Source organism: Aethalodelphis obliquidens, unplaced genomic scaffold, assembly GCF_003676395.1.
Source record: "Aethalodelphis obliquidens isolate GAN/ISIS:26980383/991018 unplaced genomic scaffold, ASM367639v1 scaffold53, whole genome shotgun sequence".
Taxonomy (NCBI): domain Eukaryota; kingdom Metazoa; phylum Chordata; class Mammalia; order Artiodactyla; family Delphinidae; genus Aethalodelphis; species Aethalodelphis obliquidens.
The window spans coordinates 3,328,120-3,342,727 of record NW_020837997.1 but is presented as its reverse complement, the minus strand read 5'-3'; the positions used below and the strand labels follow the sequence as shown (position 1 = coordinate 3,342,727).

At 62.6% G+C, this 14,608-nt stretch overlaps 2 protein-coding genes across 10 annotated transcripts in view; one reads left to right on the top strand and one right to left on the bottom strand.

The window, feature by feature from the left end:
• Positions 1-956: 956 nt before the first annotated feature.
• On the top strand, positions 957-8,654 carry COMP (cartilage oligomeric matrix protein). The gene is made up of 19 exons (XM_027084772.1): positions 957-1,215; positions 1,445-1,530; positions 1,945-1,996; positions 2,424-2,593; positions 3,259-3,396; positions 3,690-3,764; positions 3,870-4,028; positions 4,117-4,221; positions 4,310-4,417; positions 4,618-4,777; positions 5,319-5,437; positions 5,650-5,702; positions 5,803-5,984; positions 6,198-6,376; positions 6,503-6,551; positions 6,755-6,951; positions 7,449-7,621; positions 8,241-8,380; positions 8,463-8,654. The coding sequence occupies exons 1-19, from the start codon at positions 1,137-1,139 to the stop codon at positions 8,507-8,509; spliced, it is 2,271 nt and encodes a 756-aa protein (XP_026940573.1). The 5' UTR covers positions 957-1,136; the 3' UTR covers positions 8,510-8,654.
• A 367-nt stretch (positions 8,655-9,021) lies between these two features.
• CRTC1 (CREB regulated transcription coactivator 1) overlaps positions 9,022-14,608 on the bottom strand; it is a 79,038-nt gene continuing 73,451 nt past the window's right edge. For 7 of the 9 annotated variants that reach the window (XM_027084763.1, XM_027084762.1, XM_027084764.1 and 4 more), the window contains one exon: positions 9,022-14,464. In XM_027084763.1, the coding sequence (XP_026940564.1) occupies positions 14,253-14,464 (212 nt within the window). In that variant the 3' untranslated portion in view covers positions 9,022-14,252. The remainder of the gene's footprint in view (positions 14,465-14,608) is intronic. The other 2 variants (XM_027084766.1, XM_027084765.1) reach the window with 2 other exon arrangements.

Below are 14,608 nucleotides of genomic sequence, written 5' to 3'. Positions count from 1 at the left end.
TCTGTGTCCCCAGCGTCCTGCACAGGACACGGCACACAGTAGGTTCTCAATGCATGTTTGAGAATAATGAATGTGCCTGGAATTTCCCCACCTCCAAGCTCCACATGCTTCACTCTGCCAGAACCATCCTCACCTTTTTGTCTCTGCTGATCTGAGTCTTCCTTTCCTTTAGGTTTCCTTGCCACCTCCTCCAGGAAGCCCTCAGTGACTTCTCTGCAACCTCCCATGAGAACAAATCTGGCAAGGAACCTACCCTGGCTTCATCCCTGCCCCTCTCAGTGGCCCTAGGCTAGTCACTTGTCTCTGGTCCTCAGTTTCCCTGCCTATAGAATAGAGGCTGCAAATGCTGGAGGGTAGGGGCAAAGAGGGTTAACTCCAGAAAACAGAGGTGTTTTGTAGCTTAAGAGCATGGCTGGGCTGGGAGGATTTTCCTGATTAGCAGTAATTTCTATTTTTATTACAGGCTGTTCCCACAGAGCTGGACTGGAGCTTGGATGGTATGGCAAAGTCTCGACAAACAGAAGCACAGGGCCTCCCCCGCTCAGATCTCCTCCAGCCACAGCCCTTTAATTTGCTCACCCTCCTGCTGGGGAGGGACACACACACAGCCCAGTGCACAGATTGGGAGACTGAGTGGGCTCCGGCCCCTGGGCGACCAGGCTGCCCCCCTCCCCTACTCACCAGCTTGAGAACCGCAGAGAGAGATCAGAAAGGGGTTGGGGGAGGAGGTGAGTCCTAACCTTTAGCCACTCTTGACTCAGTTTCCCCAAGTGTGAGCTGAGGGGCGCCACTGTGGCGATCACTTCGTTCCCAGCTATGCCCGAGTCTTGGCACGCAACCATCACTCAGATAAGCGAATGAGAGGGCTGGAGGGCGGTCCCGCTTGATTCCCCGCCCCAATAACCCCCGCACAAGCCCTCCCCCCGTGACTCAGTTTCCCCGCCGGATCCGGGTTCAGCCGCGCTGGGCGGGGCCTTGAACGCGGAGGCCAGCGCCGTCTGTTTACCTTGAGGCTGGACGCTGGGCAGGGCCGCGGAGGGCCGTCCCCGGGGCCGGCCGCGCCGCCGGCATAAATAGGACACGCGGGCCTCGTGGGCGGCAGAGAGCGAGCCGCTGTCCAGCTCCCCGCCGCCGTCATGGTCCTCACCGCCGCCCGCGTTCTCTTGCTCACCCTGGCTGCCCTCGTCGCATCGGGTCAGGGGCAGATCCCGCTGGGTAAGCCGCGCCTGACCCCCAAACGGACAGGACTCGCGGGAGGCCTGGGGTCGCGGCTTCTTGGGACTCGGGGACTGTTCGCCGGGGCGTGCGGGGCGGAGAAAGCAGGCAGCGGGGCAGAGGCTCAGGAAATGGGGTGGGCGTCAGGGGTCCCTGCCGCGGCGCTGTGAGGGGTGGTGATGGGGGTCTCTGGTCCCCGACGCCCCACCAGCGCCCCCTGTCAGCGCAGGTGCAGACCTGGGCCCGCAGATGCTACGCGAACTACAGGAGACCAACGCGGCGCTGCAGGATGTGCGGGAACTGCTGCGGCAGCAGGTGCCTGCCGGGGTTGGGGGGACGGGGGTGCCGGTTTGGCACAGAGAGGCTTGGAAGAGGGGAAGGGGGTCTCGGAGGTAGGGGAGTGTGGAGGAGTGGGGGGAGGACTGGAGAAGGGGATCCTGGTGGAGGTGAAGAGGGTCCAGAGTTATGGAAAAGAGGAAAAAGAGGGGTCCCAGGGAAAGGGGGTTCCGCGGGAGAGGGGTAGGGATCCGTGAGGGGGGAAGGGAATCCCAGGGAAGGAAGAGAGGGGCTAGGAGAGTGGGGATCTCGGGGTAGGGAGTCCGTGGGGAGGGGACCCGGGCCGAGTGGGTGGGTCTGCGGGAAGGGAGTTTGAGAGAGGGAGAGGGGAGACCCGACGGGGGAGGAAAGGGATGGACCCGCTGACCACACCCCATCCCCCTTGCACCAAAGGTCAAGGAGATCACGTTTCTGAAAAACACGGTGATGGAGTGTGACGCGTGCGGTGAGCGCAGCTGGGGCGGCAGAGACTGGGCGGCGGGGGAGTGAGAAGAGATGGGGAGACAGAGACAGAGAGCGAAGGACAGACCGGGAGGAAAAGAGACAGAGAAGATGGAGGCTGACAGAGATGGAGAGATTGGATGAGGGATGGAGAGAGAGAAACAGGAAGGGGAGACAGAGACTATGGGAAGGGGAGACCCCAAAAGTGCCAGAAACCTTGCGAGAGATGCTGGGAGGTGGAGAGTCGCGGAGGGAGAAGCAAAAAACGGCCGAGCGCAGAGATCCAGATACTGGAGAAACCTGGAGGGCAGAGCGCTCAGTACGAGGCGGGGTCGCAGAACAGCCAGGATCTCACCACGCCCTCAGGGGCCATTCCCCCCCAGGCTCCACCCCTGGGCGTGACCCTAACCATTCCCGCCCCACCCCCGCAGGGATGCAACCCGCGCGCACCCCCAGACTGAGCGTGAGGCCCCTAAGCCAGTGCGCGCCCGGCTTCTGCTTCCCCGGCGTGGCTTGTACCGAGACAGCAAGCGGCCCGCGCTGCGGACCCTGCCCCGCAGGCTTCAGCGGCAACGGCTCGCACTGCGCCGATGTCAACGAGGTGCGTCCGTCACCACCGCCCAGACGATCCCCCAATGCGTGACCCCACAGCTCCCCACCGCCCCGACGAACTCCTCATCCGCTGGGGGTGCTCTCCCGGAGAGCCCCCTCATCTCCAGGGGCGCAGGTCCAGACGACCTCCCCACCGCCGGGGGACACCCACCACTACCACCCCCCTCTCCACCTGGGACGCCCATCCCGACGACTTCCTCCGTAGCCGGTGACGTCCGCCTCAACGACCCCCCCTCACCGCCGGGAACCGCCGACCCCAGCCACCCTTCCACCACCGGGGGGCTCCCGCCCCGACAGCCTCCTCACCGCCGGGCACGCACGCCCCGACGACCACTTCCCGCCTCCTCTGGGGACGCCCGCCCTCAAAATGTCTTCCCCCACCCATGAGCACCCAGCCCACCGGGTCCCAGGAGCAGATCCCCTCAGGCACGCTCTGTTCCCCGCCTGGTCTTGCCCCTTCCCACATCAAGGCAAAGCCGTGTGTGACCCCTGGGACAGTGGCCTCTGCCCCACATCGCACTCCCCGCCCCCCAAGAGCTAGCTGACGGCCCTTGAACTTTACAAGTACAAGCCCAATAAGCCCTGAGAAGCCTCTCTCGGGGAGGCCCAGCTATACGTCCGTCCTCTGACCCTCCGGGGCTCTTCTTCCCCCAGTGCAACGCCCATCCCTGCTTCCCCCGCGTCCGCTGCATCAACACCAGTCCGGGCTTCCGCTGCGAGGCTTGCCCGCCGGGGTACAGCGGCCCCACCCACGAGGGCGTGGGGCTGGCCTTCGCCAAGGCCAATAAGCAGGTGAGGGCCGTGGGGGGTTGGGGTGGGGAGCCAGGAGGAGCATGTTGGGGTGGGGGGCATTTTGTTGAGTAAACTCGACCTCCAGCCTCGCAGCCTTTTCCGGCCTCGCTCCAGCGGGAGGGCATAGGGACCGGAGTCTGGGGAACAGAGGAAGTTAAGGGTCCACGTCAGGGATGGTCGGGCTTGGAGGCAAGATGTAGGGGAGAGGTAGGATTCAGAGGAGACGTGAACCGGGTGGGAGGTCTGGGGGTATCTGCGTAGGATCAGTGACCTCTGCCCTCCCTCCCACCCAGGTTTGCACGGACATTAACGAGTGTGAGACCGGGCAGCATAACTGCGTCCCCAACTCCGTATGCGTCAATACCCTGGTAAGGCCTGGGAGGAGAGGGGAAGGACTGAGAGATGGAGGATGGGACGCGAAGTGTCAGGCGTGCGGGGGGCGGGGGGGCTGACCTCCTGTGGCCCGGGTTCAGGGCTCCTTCCAGTGCGGCCCGTGCCAGCCCGGCTTCGTGGGAGACCAGGCATCAGGCTGTCGTCGGCGCGCACAGCGCTTCTGCCCCGACGGCACGCCCAGCCCGTGCCACGAGAAGGCCGACTGCGTCCTGGAGCGTGATGGGTCGCGATCCTGCGTGGTGAGTGCGAGCGGGCCAAGGAGGGGCGTACGATGAGGGTCCGGGTGTGGGGCCACGCCGGAGCACCCACTCACTCCCCCACCCGCAGTGCGGTGTCGGCTGGGCTGGCAACGGGGTCTTCTGCGGCAGCGACACAGATTTGGACGGCTTTCCCGACGAGAAGCTGCGCTGCTCAGAGCGCCAGTGCCGAAAGGTGGGCGTGGTCTGAAGGGCGAGGCCTGGTATGAGGGTGGGCGGGGCTCCCCGGCAGCGCCCCTCATGCCCGCCGCGCCCACCCCTAGGACAACTGCGTGACGGTGCCCAACTCAGGGCAGGAGGACGTGGATCGCGACGGCATCGGAGACGCCTGCGACCCGGATGCCGACGGGGACGGCGTCCTCAACGAGAAGGTGGGGCAAAAGCGGGGGCCTAGGTGAGACTAGATGGGGGCTTGGCTCGAGTGAGGGGTGTGGCCTTAGAGGCTGATCTCACGGGTCCCAGAGGGATAGGGGGTTCCCTGCAGAGGAGGCGGGGCCTCGGAGACGGACAGTCGGGGGAGTGACATTTGCCTTTCTAGGCCTGACTATTCCCAACCGGCCCTGACCTCTAGGACAACTGCCCGCTGGTGCGGAACCCAGACCAGCGCAATGCGGACGGCGACAAGTGGGGCGATGCATGCGACAACTGCCAGTCCCAGAAGAACGACGATCAGAAGGACACAGATAACGACGGCCGAGGCGACGCCTGCGACGACGACATAGACGGCGACCGTGAGCTCTGTGGCAGGGGGGAGAGGAGAGGGAAGGGCTGGCACCAAGGGGCGGGGCTTGGCTGGGCGGGGCTCGGCCTCCTTTGGAAGCCGGAGGGGGTGTGCTCGCCTAGGGCTCCAGGGACCGTGGACCATGCTCCGGCGGGCAGCAAAATGCAAGCTGGGATATGATGCCGAGGAGAAAAGGAAGGAACTTTTGGAGGAGGGGAAGGTGGTCCCTGTGTTAGATGCTGCAGGGAGGAAATAAGAGGACAGAGACGTGAGCCTGGGGTTTAGGGCTGAGGAGGTACCATTTTTACATCTGGGCAGAGACTCGAGGTGGTACATTCACAGAGCTAGTCCCCTCACCGCCATCCATTCATTTAGTCTCTAGGAGGCTGGTGACTGGGCATGAATACTTGGTTTAACTTTGTTGTTATTGGGAGCCAAAGATGGGGTGGGACTCTGTCCCAAGCTAGCCCCAGGGCTGCACCTTCCCTGCTGAAGTCAGCCTGGCCCCGTCCTAATCTTGGGATCCTGTTCTGTCCTTCTGCTTCCCGCAGGGATCCGCAACGCAGTGGACAATTGCCCCAGGGTGCCCAACTCAGACCAGAAGGACAGTGATGGCGATGGTGTAGGGGATGCCTGTGACAACTGTCCTCAGAAGAGCAACGCAGACCAGGTGAGGGCAGGCCAGACCCCAGCTGGGTCAGATCCCTGGGGTAAGCACCAGGCTGATTGACAAGACTCCAGCCCAGTCCCAGCAGCCTGGGGGGGTGGGGTGGTGTTCCTCCACGTGAGGAAGGACCTTGGCTCTGGAACTGGGGGTGGGCGGGAGGCTTCTGAATTCTTCTGCCCTGATTAAGGACATCTACAACCTTCCCCCGCCCACAGAGGGATGTGGACCACGACTTTGTGGGAGATGCTTGTGACAGCGACCAAGACCAGTAAGGAGGACATCTGGGGCTGAGGTGGGCACCCAGGGTGGGCAGCCCTTGATCCAGCTTTCTGGGGTCTCATTGTCTCTGCCCCACCCACCCACTCTAGGGATGGGGATGGGCACCAGGACTCGCGGGACAACTGCCCCACAGTGCCCAACAGCGCCCAGCAGGACTCAGACCACGATGGCCAGGGTGACGCCTGCGACGACGATGATGACAACGATGGGGTCCCCGACAGTCGGGACAACTGCCGCCTGGTGCCGAACCCGGGCCAGGAAGACGTGGACCGTAAGGCAGGGTGCAGGGCCTGTGGTGGGGATGGGGCTAGTGTGGAGCCACTAGGGTGAGATTTGGGGTGGGCATGGTGGGGCCAGTGGCACGTGTGAGCAGAGCTGAGACATGGTGTGGGCAGGGCCGGTAGCCTGTGTGGGCGTGGCCAGGCCTGGGGCGGGGCCTGGAGCTGATTCTACTACGGTGGGGGGGCCTCCCATCTCCTCTCAGGGGACGGCGTGGGCGACGCGTGCCAGGGAGACTTTGATGCAGACAAGGTGGTGGACAAGATCGATGTGTGTCCGGAGAACGCTGAGGTCACCCTCACCGACTTCCGGGCCTTCCAGACGGTCGTGCTGGACCCCGAGGGCGACGCGCAGATAGACCCTAACTGGGTGGTACTCAACCAGGTGCGGGCGGGGCCCAGGCGGGAGGTGGGGGGAGCCCAGGACCGCCACAGCGGGTCCTAAGCTAGGGGCGGGGAGCCGAGGCCCACACGGCTGGCCTGAGGCCCTTCTTCCTTTGAACCCCACCAGGGGATGGAGATCGTGCAGACGATGAACAGCGACCCTGGCCTGGGTGTGGGTGAGACATGGGGAGGGGCCAGGCCGTGCAGGGGGCGGGGCTAGAGGAGAGGTGGGACGGGGCGGGCCTGGACTCAGGAAAGGCGGGGCCAGGTTGGGTGGTCTGGGCTCAGGGGTCGGGCGTTCTGGACTCTGGAGGGGCGGGGCCAGGGGGCGGTTCTGGGCCCCGGTGCTGCAGGGGCTAGCGTCCCTTCCTCTCCCCAGGTTACACAGCCTTCAATGGCGTGGACTTCGAAGGCACGTTCCACGTGAACACGGTCACGGATGACGACTACGCGGGTTTCATCTTTGGCTACCAGGACAGCTCCAGCTTCTATGTGGTCATGTGGAAGCAGATGGAGCAGACATACTGGCAGGCAAACCCCTTCCGTGCAGTGGCGGAGCCTGGCATCCAGCTCAAGGTGCTGGGCCCTACCTGAACTCTTGGTCTCAGTGCCAACTCGGAGGCCCCAAACTCTCCCACAGATCCCCAAAGCCTTACAGCCCCCGGCCTCATTCTATGGACCTAGAAGTCTTTCTACCTAGTTCCTCCCACAGGCCCTCAAACACTCCCCCGGGATCCCCCAATCTCTCTGTAAGCCCCCAAACCCTCTCACAGAGCCCCAAACTTTCCCTCAGGTTCCAAATCCTCCTGCAGGCCCCATAGACCCCAGTATTTCACTGAAACCCTAGAATTCCCCAAGTCCTCTAGACTCAAGTTTATCCCACAAACCACTGCTGCCCCTACAGCCTGACTGCAAAGCTCCTCGTGGCCCCCAAGGCTTTCTCATGGGTCTCCCATCCAGGTATACTGGGGCCCCCCACCACTCCTCTATGACTCACAGCTCCTTGCCTGTCTGGGGGCTCTGGTGGCCTGTGTGGTCTCTGACCCCCGCTCCCCTGTTCTCCGGCGTGGCAGGCCGTGAAGTCCTCCACAGGCCCTGGGGAGCAGCTTCGGAATGCACTGTGGCACACGGGGGACACAGAGTCACAGGTGCGGCTGCTGTGGAAGGATCCCCGCAATGTGGGCTGGAAGGACAAGACATCCTACCGCTGGTTCCTGCAGCACCGGCCCCAAGTGGGCTACATCAGGTGGGAACCCACCCTCTGCCAGGGGGCCCGGAGTCCCTGCTCTATCCTGGCTCTTGAGGGAAGGAGGGGGGTGCTTCAGGGGGCCTCGGTCCCCTTATCTGTAAAATGGGAATAATATAGGCAGTTAGAAATAACTGTCTGGCCCTAGGGCATGATACCCCTCCCAGGACAGGGGGAGGGGCCAGGCCGTCCAGGGAGCTGCTCAGGGGGCAGGGCCAGAGGAGAGGTGAGACATGGGGGAGCCTGGACTCAGAAAAGGCAGGGCCAGTTTGGGTGGTCTGGGCTCAAGGGTCCGGTGGTTCTGGACTCTGCACACAGCAGTAGGGGGGTCTCACTCACTCCTGGTTTCTCAATCCCCACTCTACGCTGCCAGGAAGACCAGGCACTACGCTTAGCACCTACTGTGTGCAGGGCCCTAGATGTCCATCCTCTCACACAGGGAAACTGAGGCTCAGGTCAGGAGCCCCCTCTGCCCTGAGCATGGCCCAGGCAGGGAGACATACGGCCCCCTCTTCTAGAGAGGAGGGGGCCTAGCTCATGGGGCAGGATGCCGATGCTCTGAGAAGGGAGGAGGCACCTGGCCCAGGGCCCCGAATCACAGTCCGTTCCTTCTCCGCAGAGTGAGGTTCTACGAGGGCCCGGAGCTGGTTGCGGACAGCAATGTGGTCCTGGACACGACCATGCGGGGAGGCCGCTTGGGAGTCTTCTGCTTCTCCCAGGAGAACATCATCTGGGCCAACCTGCGCTACCGCTGCAATGGTAAGAGGACCCTGTTGGGGAAGGTGGGGAGTCCATACCGCCCAGCCTCACCCCCCCTCACCTGCTCACCCTCTCCCCACAGACACCATCCCTGAGGACTACGAGGTCCAGAGGCTGCTGCAGGCCTAGGGACACAGGTGAGGACCCGCCACTGGATGACGGCCACCCTCACGGCTGCCCTCACTGTGGGAGGCCATCAGCACCCGGCCCCAAGAGGCAGCTGGCCTGGTGGGGAGGGAGAGGGGCTCAAAGAGGACAAAATAAAGTGTGTGTGTGGCGGAGCAAGCCGGCTGTGGTCTCTGCTGCGGGGAGATGGAAGGGTCGAGCCTCTGAGGAGAGGCCAGGGACCCCAAACTCAGGCCTTGGGAGAGTTGGGGGCCTGCCACTCTCTCCCCCCGTGACTGGCTGGGGCCCTAGAAGCCTGACTAGGAGTGTCCGGCCCTGCTGCATCCCACTCACTCTCCTGGGGCGTCTGCCCCAGGATCCTGGGGTGTGTGTGTGAGGGGCTCATGCCTGCGTGTCCGTGTGTCTGTGTCTGTGTGTGTGGCCCCTGTGTGGCTCCTGCCTGGTGCACCTGCAACACCCACAGTTCATCCTCCAGAGGGGAGAAGAGGGCAGGAAAAAAGGGGAGGAGGCAGAGATGAAAACATTGTATTTTTATTACGTTTCATTACAAAGGATGCAAAGGTACACAGACGATAGCGTCCACGCCAGAGAGGATGGGCAGGGGCCGGCCGAGTGCGCCCTGAGCGCCCGCCCCCGCCCGCCATGGGCACCCACGCGTGCGGCCCACGGGACATCTACAGCACAATGTACATGCTGGGGGTGGGGGCAGAGCCAGCCTGGGGGAAAGAGGGACATGAGTGGGACAGGGCTTGGACTGGCAGGTTTGCATATATCAGTGCCCAGTCCCTGGAGGGGCAGGGGCAGTTTCCAACGGAGGGCATGGCGGGGTCAGTGGACCTTGACTGCCAAAGCCCTCCCTTCCGGAGTGTGGTAGCAAATGCCACAGCTGTGTCCCCTTGTCCCCGGTTGGGAGGAGGTCAGAAATGACAGGCTGGGCATCGATTACCCCCAAATTCCACAACCCTGCAAGATGGGGGCAACCCAAGTGTCACTGGCTCCTCGGGACAGGGTGTTGGGCACTGGCCAGGAGGGCAGAAGGCAGAGGGAGCTGTCTGGAACCAGTCCCTGATGTCCAGCCCCTGCCTGGGGTGAGCCTGGAGCCCTGAGACCCGTGGGCCTGAGCTAATGACGAGAGGGAACTGAGGCCCGGGTCACAAGGGTCTTGTCTGCCCCCCGGCGCCTTCAGGAGTACCCCAGCGCCTAGGCCTGGGGGTGCAGGTCACCCCACCTCCATTGGGGTAGAACTCTTATCTGTGGCCAGCCACCTGTGGCACACCAACGGTTAGGAGAGGTGCCTGAGCCCCACGCAGCCAGGACCCCCAAAAGCCGAGGAAGCCAAAAAGAGTTGGTTCAGGCCAAGCTGGCCGGGCAGGGCCTGACAAAGGAATGTCCCAAGGACCCCTGTCATAGAATGCGAGACCCCCAGGGGATGGGGGCCCAGGGTCCACAGAGAACTCGGGCAGAAACAGACCTGTCTGCCCACTCACCCCAGGCAGGCCTCCCAGGGTAGGCGAGGTGCCAAAACCTCCCCCAGCTCTTCAGGTCACGTGGGGGGGGGGCGTGGAGCTCAGGTGGCCACAGCTCCCTCACCTGAAGCGTCACCTGCAGGGTGGTAGGCCAGGCCCAAGAGCAGCAGGGTACCCTTGACCTTGCACCCCTGTGCCCCAACACTACGCCAAGGGCACCCTGAGGACTCTGACTACAGCTCCCTCAGAACCCAGTGAGGGTGATGGGTGCGGCTACTGCTGTGTCAGGGCTGGGGGTGGGGGTCTCCTGACCCCACCAGGCCTCACCACACCCAGCCTGCACCCTGGGGTGGGGATGCCTTCTTTGGAAATGCAGAAGACTCAGAATCCAGTTGGGGGCAGGAGTTCGGCAGCAAGTTTGGTTATGAACTAGCTCAGGGTGGGCTGAGATGTGGAGGTCTGGGGAGGGGTGTACCATCCCAGGCCTTCTCAGCTGCCTGGAGGCCTCCAGGTCAACAAAGTTTTCTCTAGGAGAAGGTGATCATGGGGGCTCATTAGGCCCAGGAGGCTGGACAGAGGGGGGTCACCCCTGCTGCTTGAGTCCCACCCAGCACCTCCATGGGCCTCGTACCTACTCCCGTCCCCTGTGACCAGGCCGCGGCCAGCACCCGGCATGCACGCAGCCCCCAAACTGGACACCCACCCCAGCAGGATGGATGGACGACACGGGACGTCTCGCCCTCCACGCAGGAGTCTCACAGCATCTGATGGACGGACAGATGGACAGCTGTCCTTGCCCGCGCCACTGTGACACACAGGCCTCACGACGGGCCCACTTGGCTGGCCGCCCTCCTGGAAGGTCGGCCGCCTGAAGAAGTCAGGTCAAACACACCTACGACGTCAGAACCCTCCTGCCCAGCCCTCAACACCCACAAGGAGATAACAGCACACAGGCCGCAAAGGCTGGCCAAGCACTCCCAGTGAATGGAGGTGTTGCTGGGGAAAGGGCTGCAAACACACACACCTGCCCTTGCCTTCCAGCCTCGCAGGCCTGGTCCCAGGGAACTCCGTGGACCACACTGGGGTTGGGGGCTGGACCAAACGCAATTAGGGTCCCTTCTGCTGTGTACTTGTCCCCACAGGGAAGCCTGACTGGTTTTTGATACCGCTGGCCGTGGGCCTCCAAATTTTGCTGAAGGGTCGACCTGCCCCCTGAGCTTTCCACTGAGGGTCTCAGGGCCCCCTGCCCCAGGGGACTGGCGCCTACCCTTCTTGCCCGGAAGAGCGCTGGGGGGAAGCAAGGCGTGCAAGGGAAGCGGGGGGGGGGGGGCTGCAGGGTACCCCAAACAGTGCTGCCTGTCTTCCCTCTGCTAAGGGCACGGTGCGGGGGGAGGTCCTCACGGGTACCTGTGACAGGGATGTGACCCCGATGAGACGACTCCTTCCCCAAGTCAACCCTGGGCACTGCAGGGGGTAATGCTGACAGGCGGAGGGTGGGGACCAGGGGCATGAACTCTCTTCTCTGGGGGACACAGAGACAGGCTGACCCCAGGTCTCATCCTCGGTCCATGGAGCCTCACGGGGGAACAAATTTACCACCCTGGGGGCTCAGAGGACAGAGGGTAAACTGAGGCAGGTGGGGACACGCTGGTTGGCTCACGCTCCCGGAGGAAAGGTTTGCACAGCTGAGGGGGGCTCGGCCACAGCGAGCGGGTCTATATACACGACGCAGGGGCTCCAGCTCACCCCTCACGGCGCAGCTCGTCTGAAATCACAGTATTTTCACGTCACAAGTCAAAGGGCTGATTCCCTTAAGCTGTCCTGTTTCTAAAAGTCTTGGCTACTCATATTCAATATTTAGTAGAGAAATGATATTTAAGAAAAAACCCCAAATCCCCTGTTGTAGACCCCCAGAGGCCTGCCCAGGCCCAGGAGGGGGCAGTGAACCCTTTGAGGACGCCTGGCCTCTGGCTCCTGGCTGGATCCCCTCCCTGGGAAAGCTCTGCACCTACGCCCCTCATGGGCTGAGGCTGCCGTGTTAATACAGTGTCACCTGTGCTCCTGGCCTAGGGATGCCAGAAACAGGCCATGGGGCTGGACAGTCCCTCCTTCCCTGCCCATCTGCACCAAGAACCCACTGCTGGGCAGATGGGAAATGTGGGCTGGCGGGTCTCCCTCACGGGGTCCCCAACTCCTTGTTTGCAAATTGCATCCAGGAAGGTTGCTTGTAATTTTATTAAGGCCATTTTTTAAAAAAAGTTCTACATACAAGTCTAATGGTAATCAAACCCTTCTATGTACATACATGTAGTTTTTCTTTAAAAAAAGAAAGAGTCCTCACTCTTTGCCCCCAGCCCTGGAAAGAAGACGGGCCCTTGACCTGGATGGACTGACACTAAACCTAACTCCAGTCCAGACAACAGCGGCGGAGGCCAAGTGACCGAGGACAGGGGGCTTCCCGTCTGTGGGGTCACGCGGCCACTTGGCCACATGCTAAGAGCCCGGCCAGGGAACAAGAGAGAGGGATGGTCGCTAGGATCAAATCTGGCTCCCACAGATAGAGGCGGGCGCTCCCAAGACCCCGACGGAGGCGGAAACGCACCAGGCAGGAGGTGCCAGCCCTGCTGGCAGGCGGAGGAGCGAGTAAGAACTCGAGATGCGATGTCGGAGGGAATGAAACGGACGTTCCTATTCCAAAGCAACTGACAGAACACAAAGCCAGCCCTGTCGCCCCCTCGCAGGGCCTGCAGGGCAGACGGATGGCCTCTGGTGCGCCAGTGAGCCCCGATGGATGGTCACCTGGGCCTCCTGAGGCACTCTGAGAAGCACCTGGAAACCAGCCGCTAAAATGCACACTGCTCTTTGCCTCCAAATCCAGCCCTGCCAGGAAGGGCTACGAAAGAGATGGCGGGATGGTGGGAGGGGATGAATGTCGGCTGGACCTCGGGATGGGGGTGCTGAGGACAGGCTCGTCTCCGGGGCACCTCAGAACAGAGGGGCCGCGGCTGCTGCCGCCAGCCACGGGGTCTAGGACAGGCCTGCCCTGAGGACTGGCTGGCACCTTTGGGAAGGCCGGGCAGAGCTGGGTCTTCACGAGACCCCTGATGGAAGCTGGGGCTCCTTCCCAGAAATCCGTTAGGGATCAGAGCAGAGGCCCCTCTGGCCGCTGCTGCCAGCTTCTGCCAGAGTGCCCACCCAGGCCAGCGAGCCCAGCCCAACCTCATGTCCTTCTGTTTTGGGATAACGGAGCAAAAGTAAAAAGGCCAGAGATGCAGCTCAGACCCGGGCAGGCAGCAGACCGCTTCCAGTTAGCTTACAAATATTATAACGTTGGATTTCTAGAATAAAAACATGCTCTCAGGCAAGTGTTGGCTTGAAGGAGTCAGTTGTTCATCTACAACCAAAATGTAAATACAAACCGAAAGAAACAAACCAAAAAAATGCCCCGGCCGCCTCCACCCGCCCCCCCGGCCATTCTTTAAATAATACTAACAGTGACCACGGTACAGAGAAAGAAAGAGGAAACAAGTCGCAAAACCCCCTAGAAATGATCCCCGCCTCCACGTGCATCCCCGACAGGCCTGGGTGGGGATTTCGCAGCAAAGGTGGCCCCCGAGGGGCCCAGCTGGGGGTGGCGAGGCGGGGGCGTGGGCTTCCCTACTGGGCCCCGGGGGGGGGATGCAGCTGCTTCGCATGCTCCGTTCACATGTTCACATCCCACCTCCGTGGGATGGAGTCTAGTGTTCTGCGTGTGCTCAGAAATATAAAAGACAGCAGTCCAAATAGTGTTTATTTCCGCTTCATGTCCGCCCACCCCCCGCCCCCGGCGCCTTCTCCTTTTGGCGGGGTGGGGCTGGCTCGCTACCTAACCAAGGACTGGGGGCGCGGGCGGGTGGGGGGACCGGGGACAAAGGAAGGCAGTGAGAGCTGGACAACAGTCGCAAGATGCACCTCATCCCACCACCGTCACAGAGCACGGCGCCCCCCGAGGCCGGCGGCCCTGCCCAGCACGCTTTCCGCATCTTACATGGGGACGAGAGAGCAGGGAGGGAGGGTCCGCGGGGGCGACGACACGCGGCCTCACGCGGGAGGTGGACAATCGGGGCGGGCGGGCGGGTGGGCTGGGGCGCTTGGCGGCATTGCAAGCTCAGAATCACAAGCTCGGCCGTTTGCGAGGGACGGAGCGCCACCGTCCCCAGGCTTGGGGAGACGCCGTGGGGACCACTGACCGGTGGGGTGACGGAGCCGGGGGCTGGGCGGCCGTGTGCCGGGCGTGCGGCTCACAGACGGTCCATCCGGAAGGTGTCCTCGGTGGCCGGGTCGGCCAGGACCATGTCTGGGTCATTGAGCATGTGCAGTCCGTCCAGGGTCAGGGGGTCAATCTTGAGTTCGTCCAAGGGGAACTGGTTGTCAGAATCGAAGCTGACGTCACCGACCCCGGCCAGCGTGCTGGTCAGTTCTTTAGAGAGGCTGGGAGGGGACTCTCCTGTCACTGGGGGTGGGGGGTACACACAAAAGGCTCAGCTTGGCCCTGACTCCCCGCACCCCGACTCTGCGCCTCCATGGCTCCCATCGACGCTCAGGCCATACCAGGGAGTTCACCTGAGCAGTGTGTTCCCCAAAGGACATTTGCGAT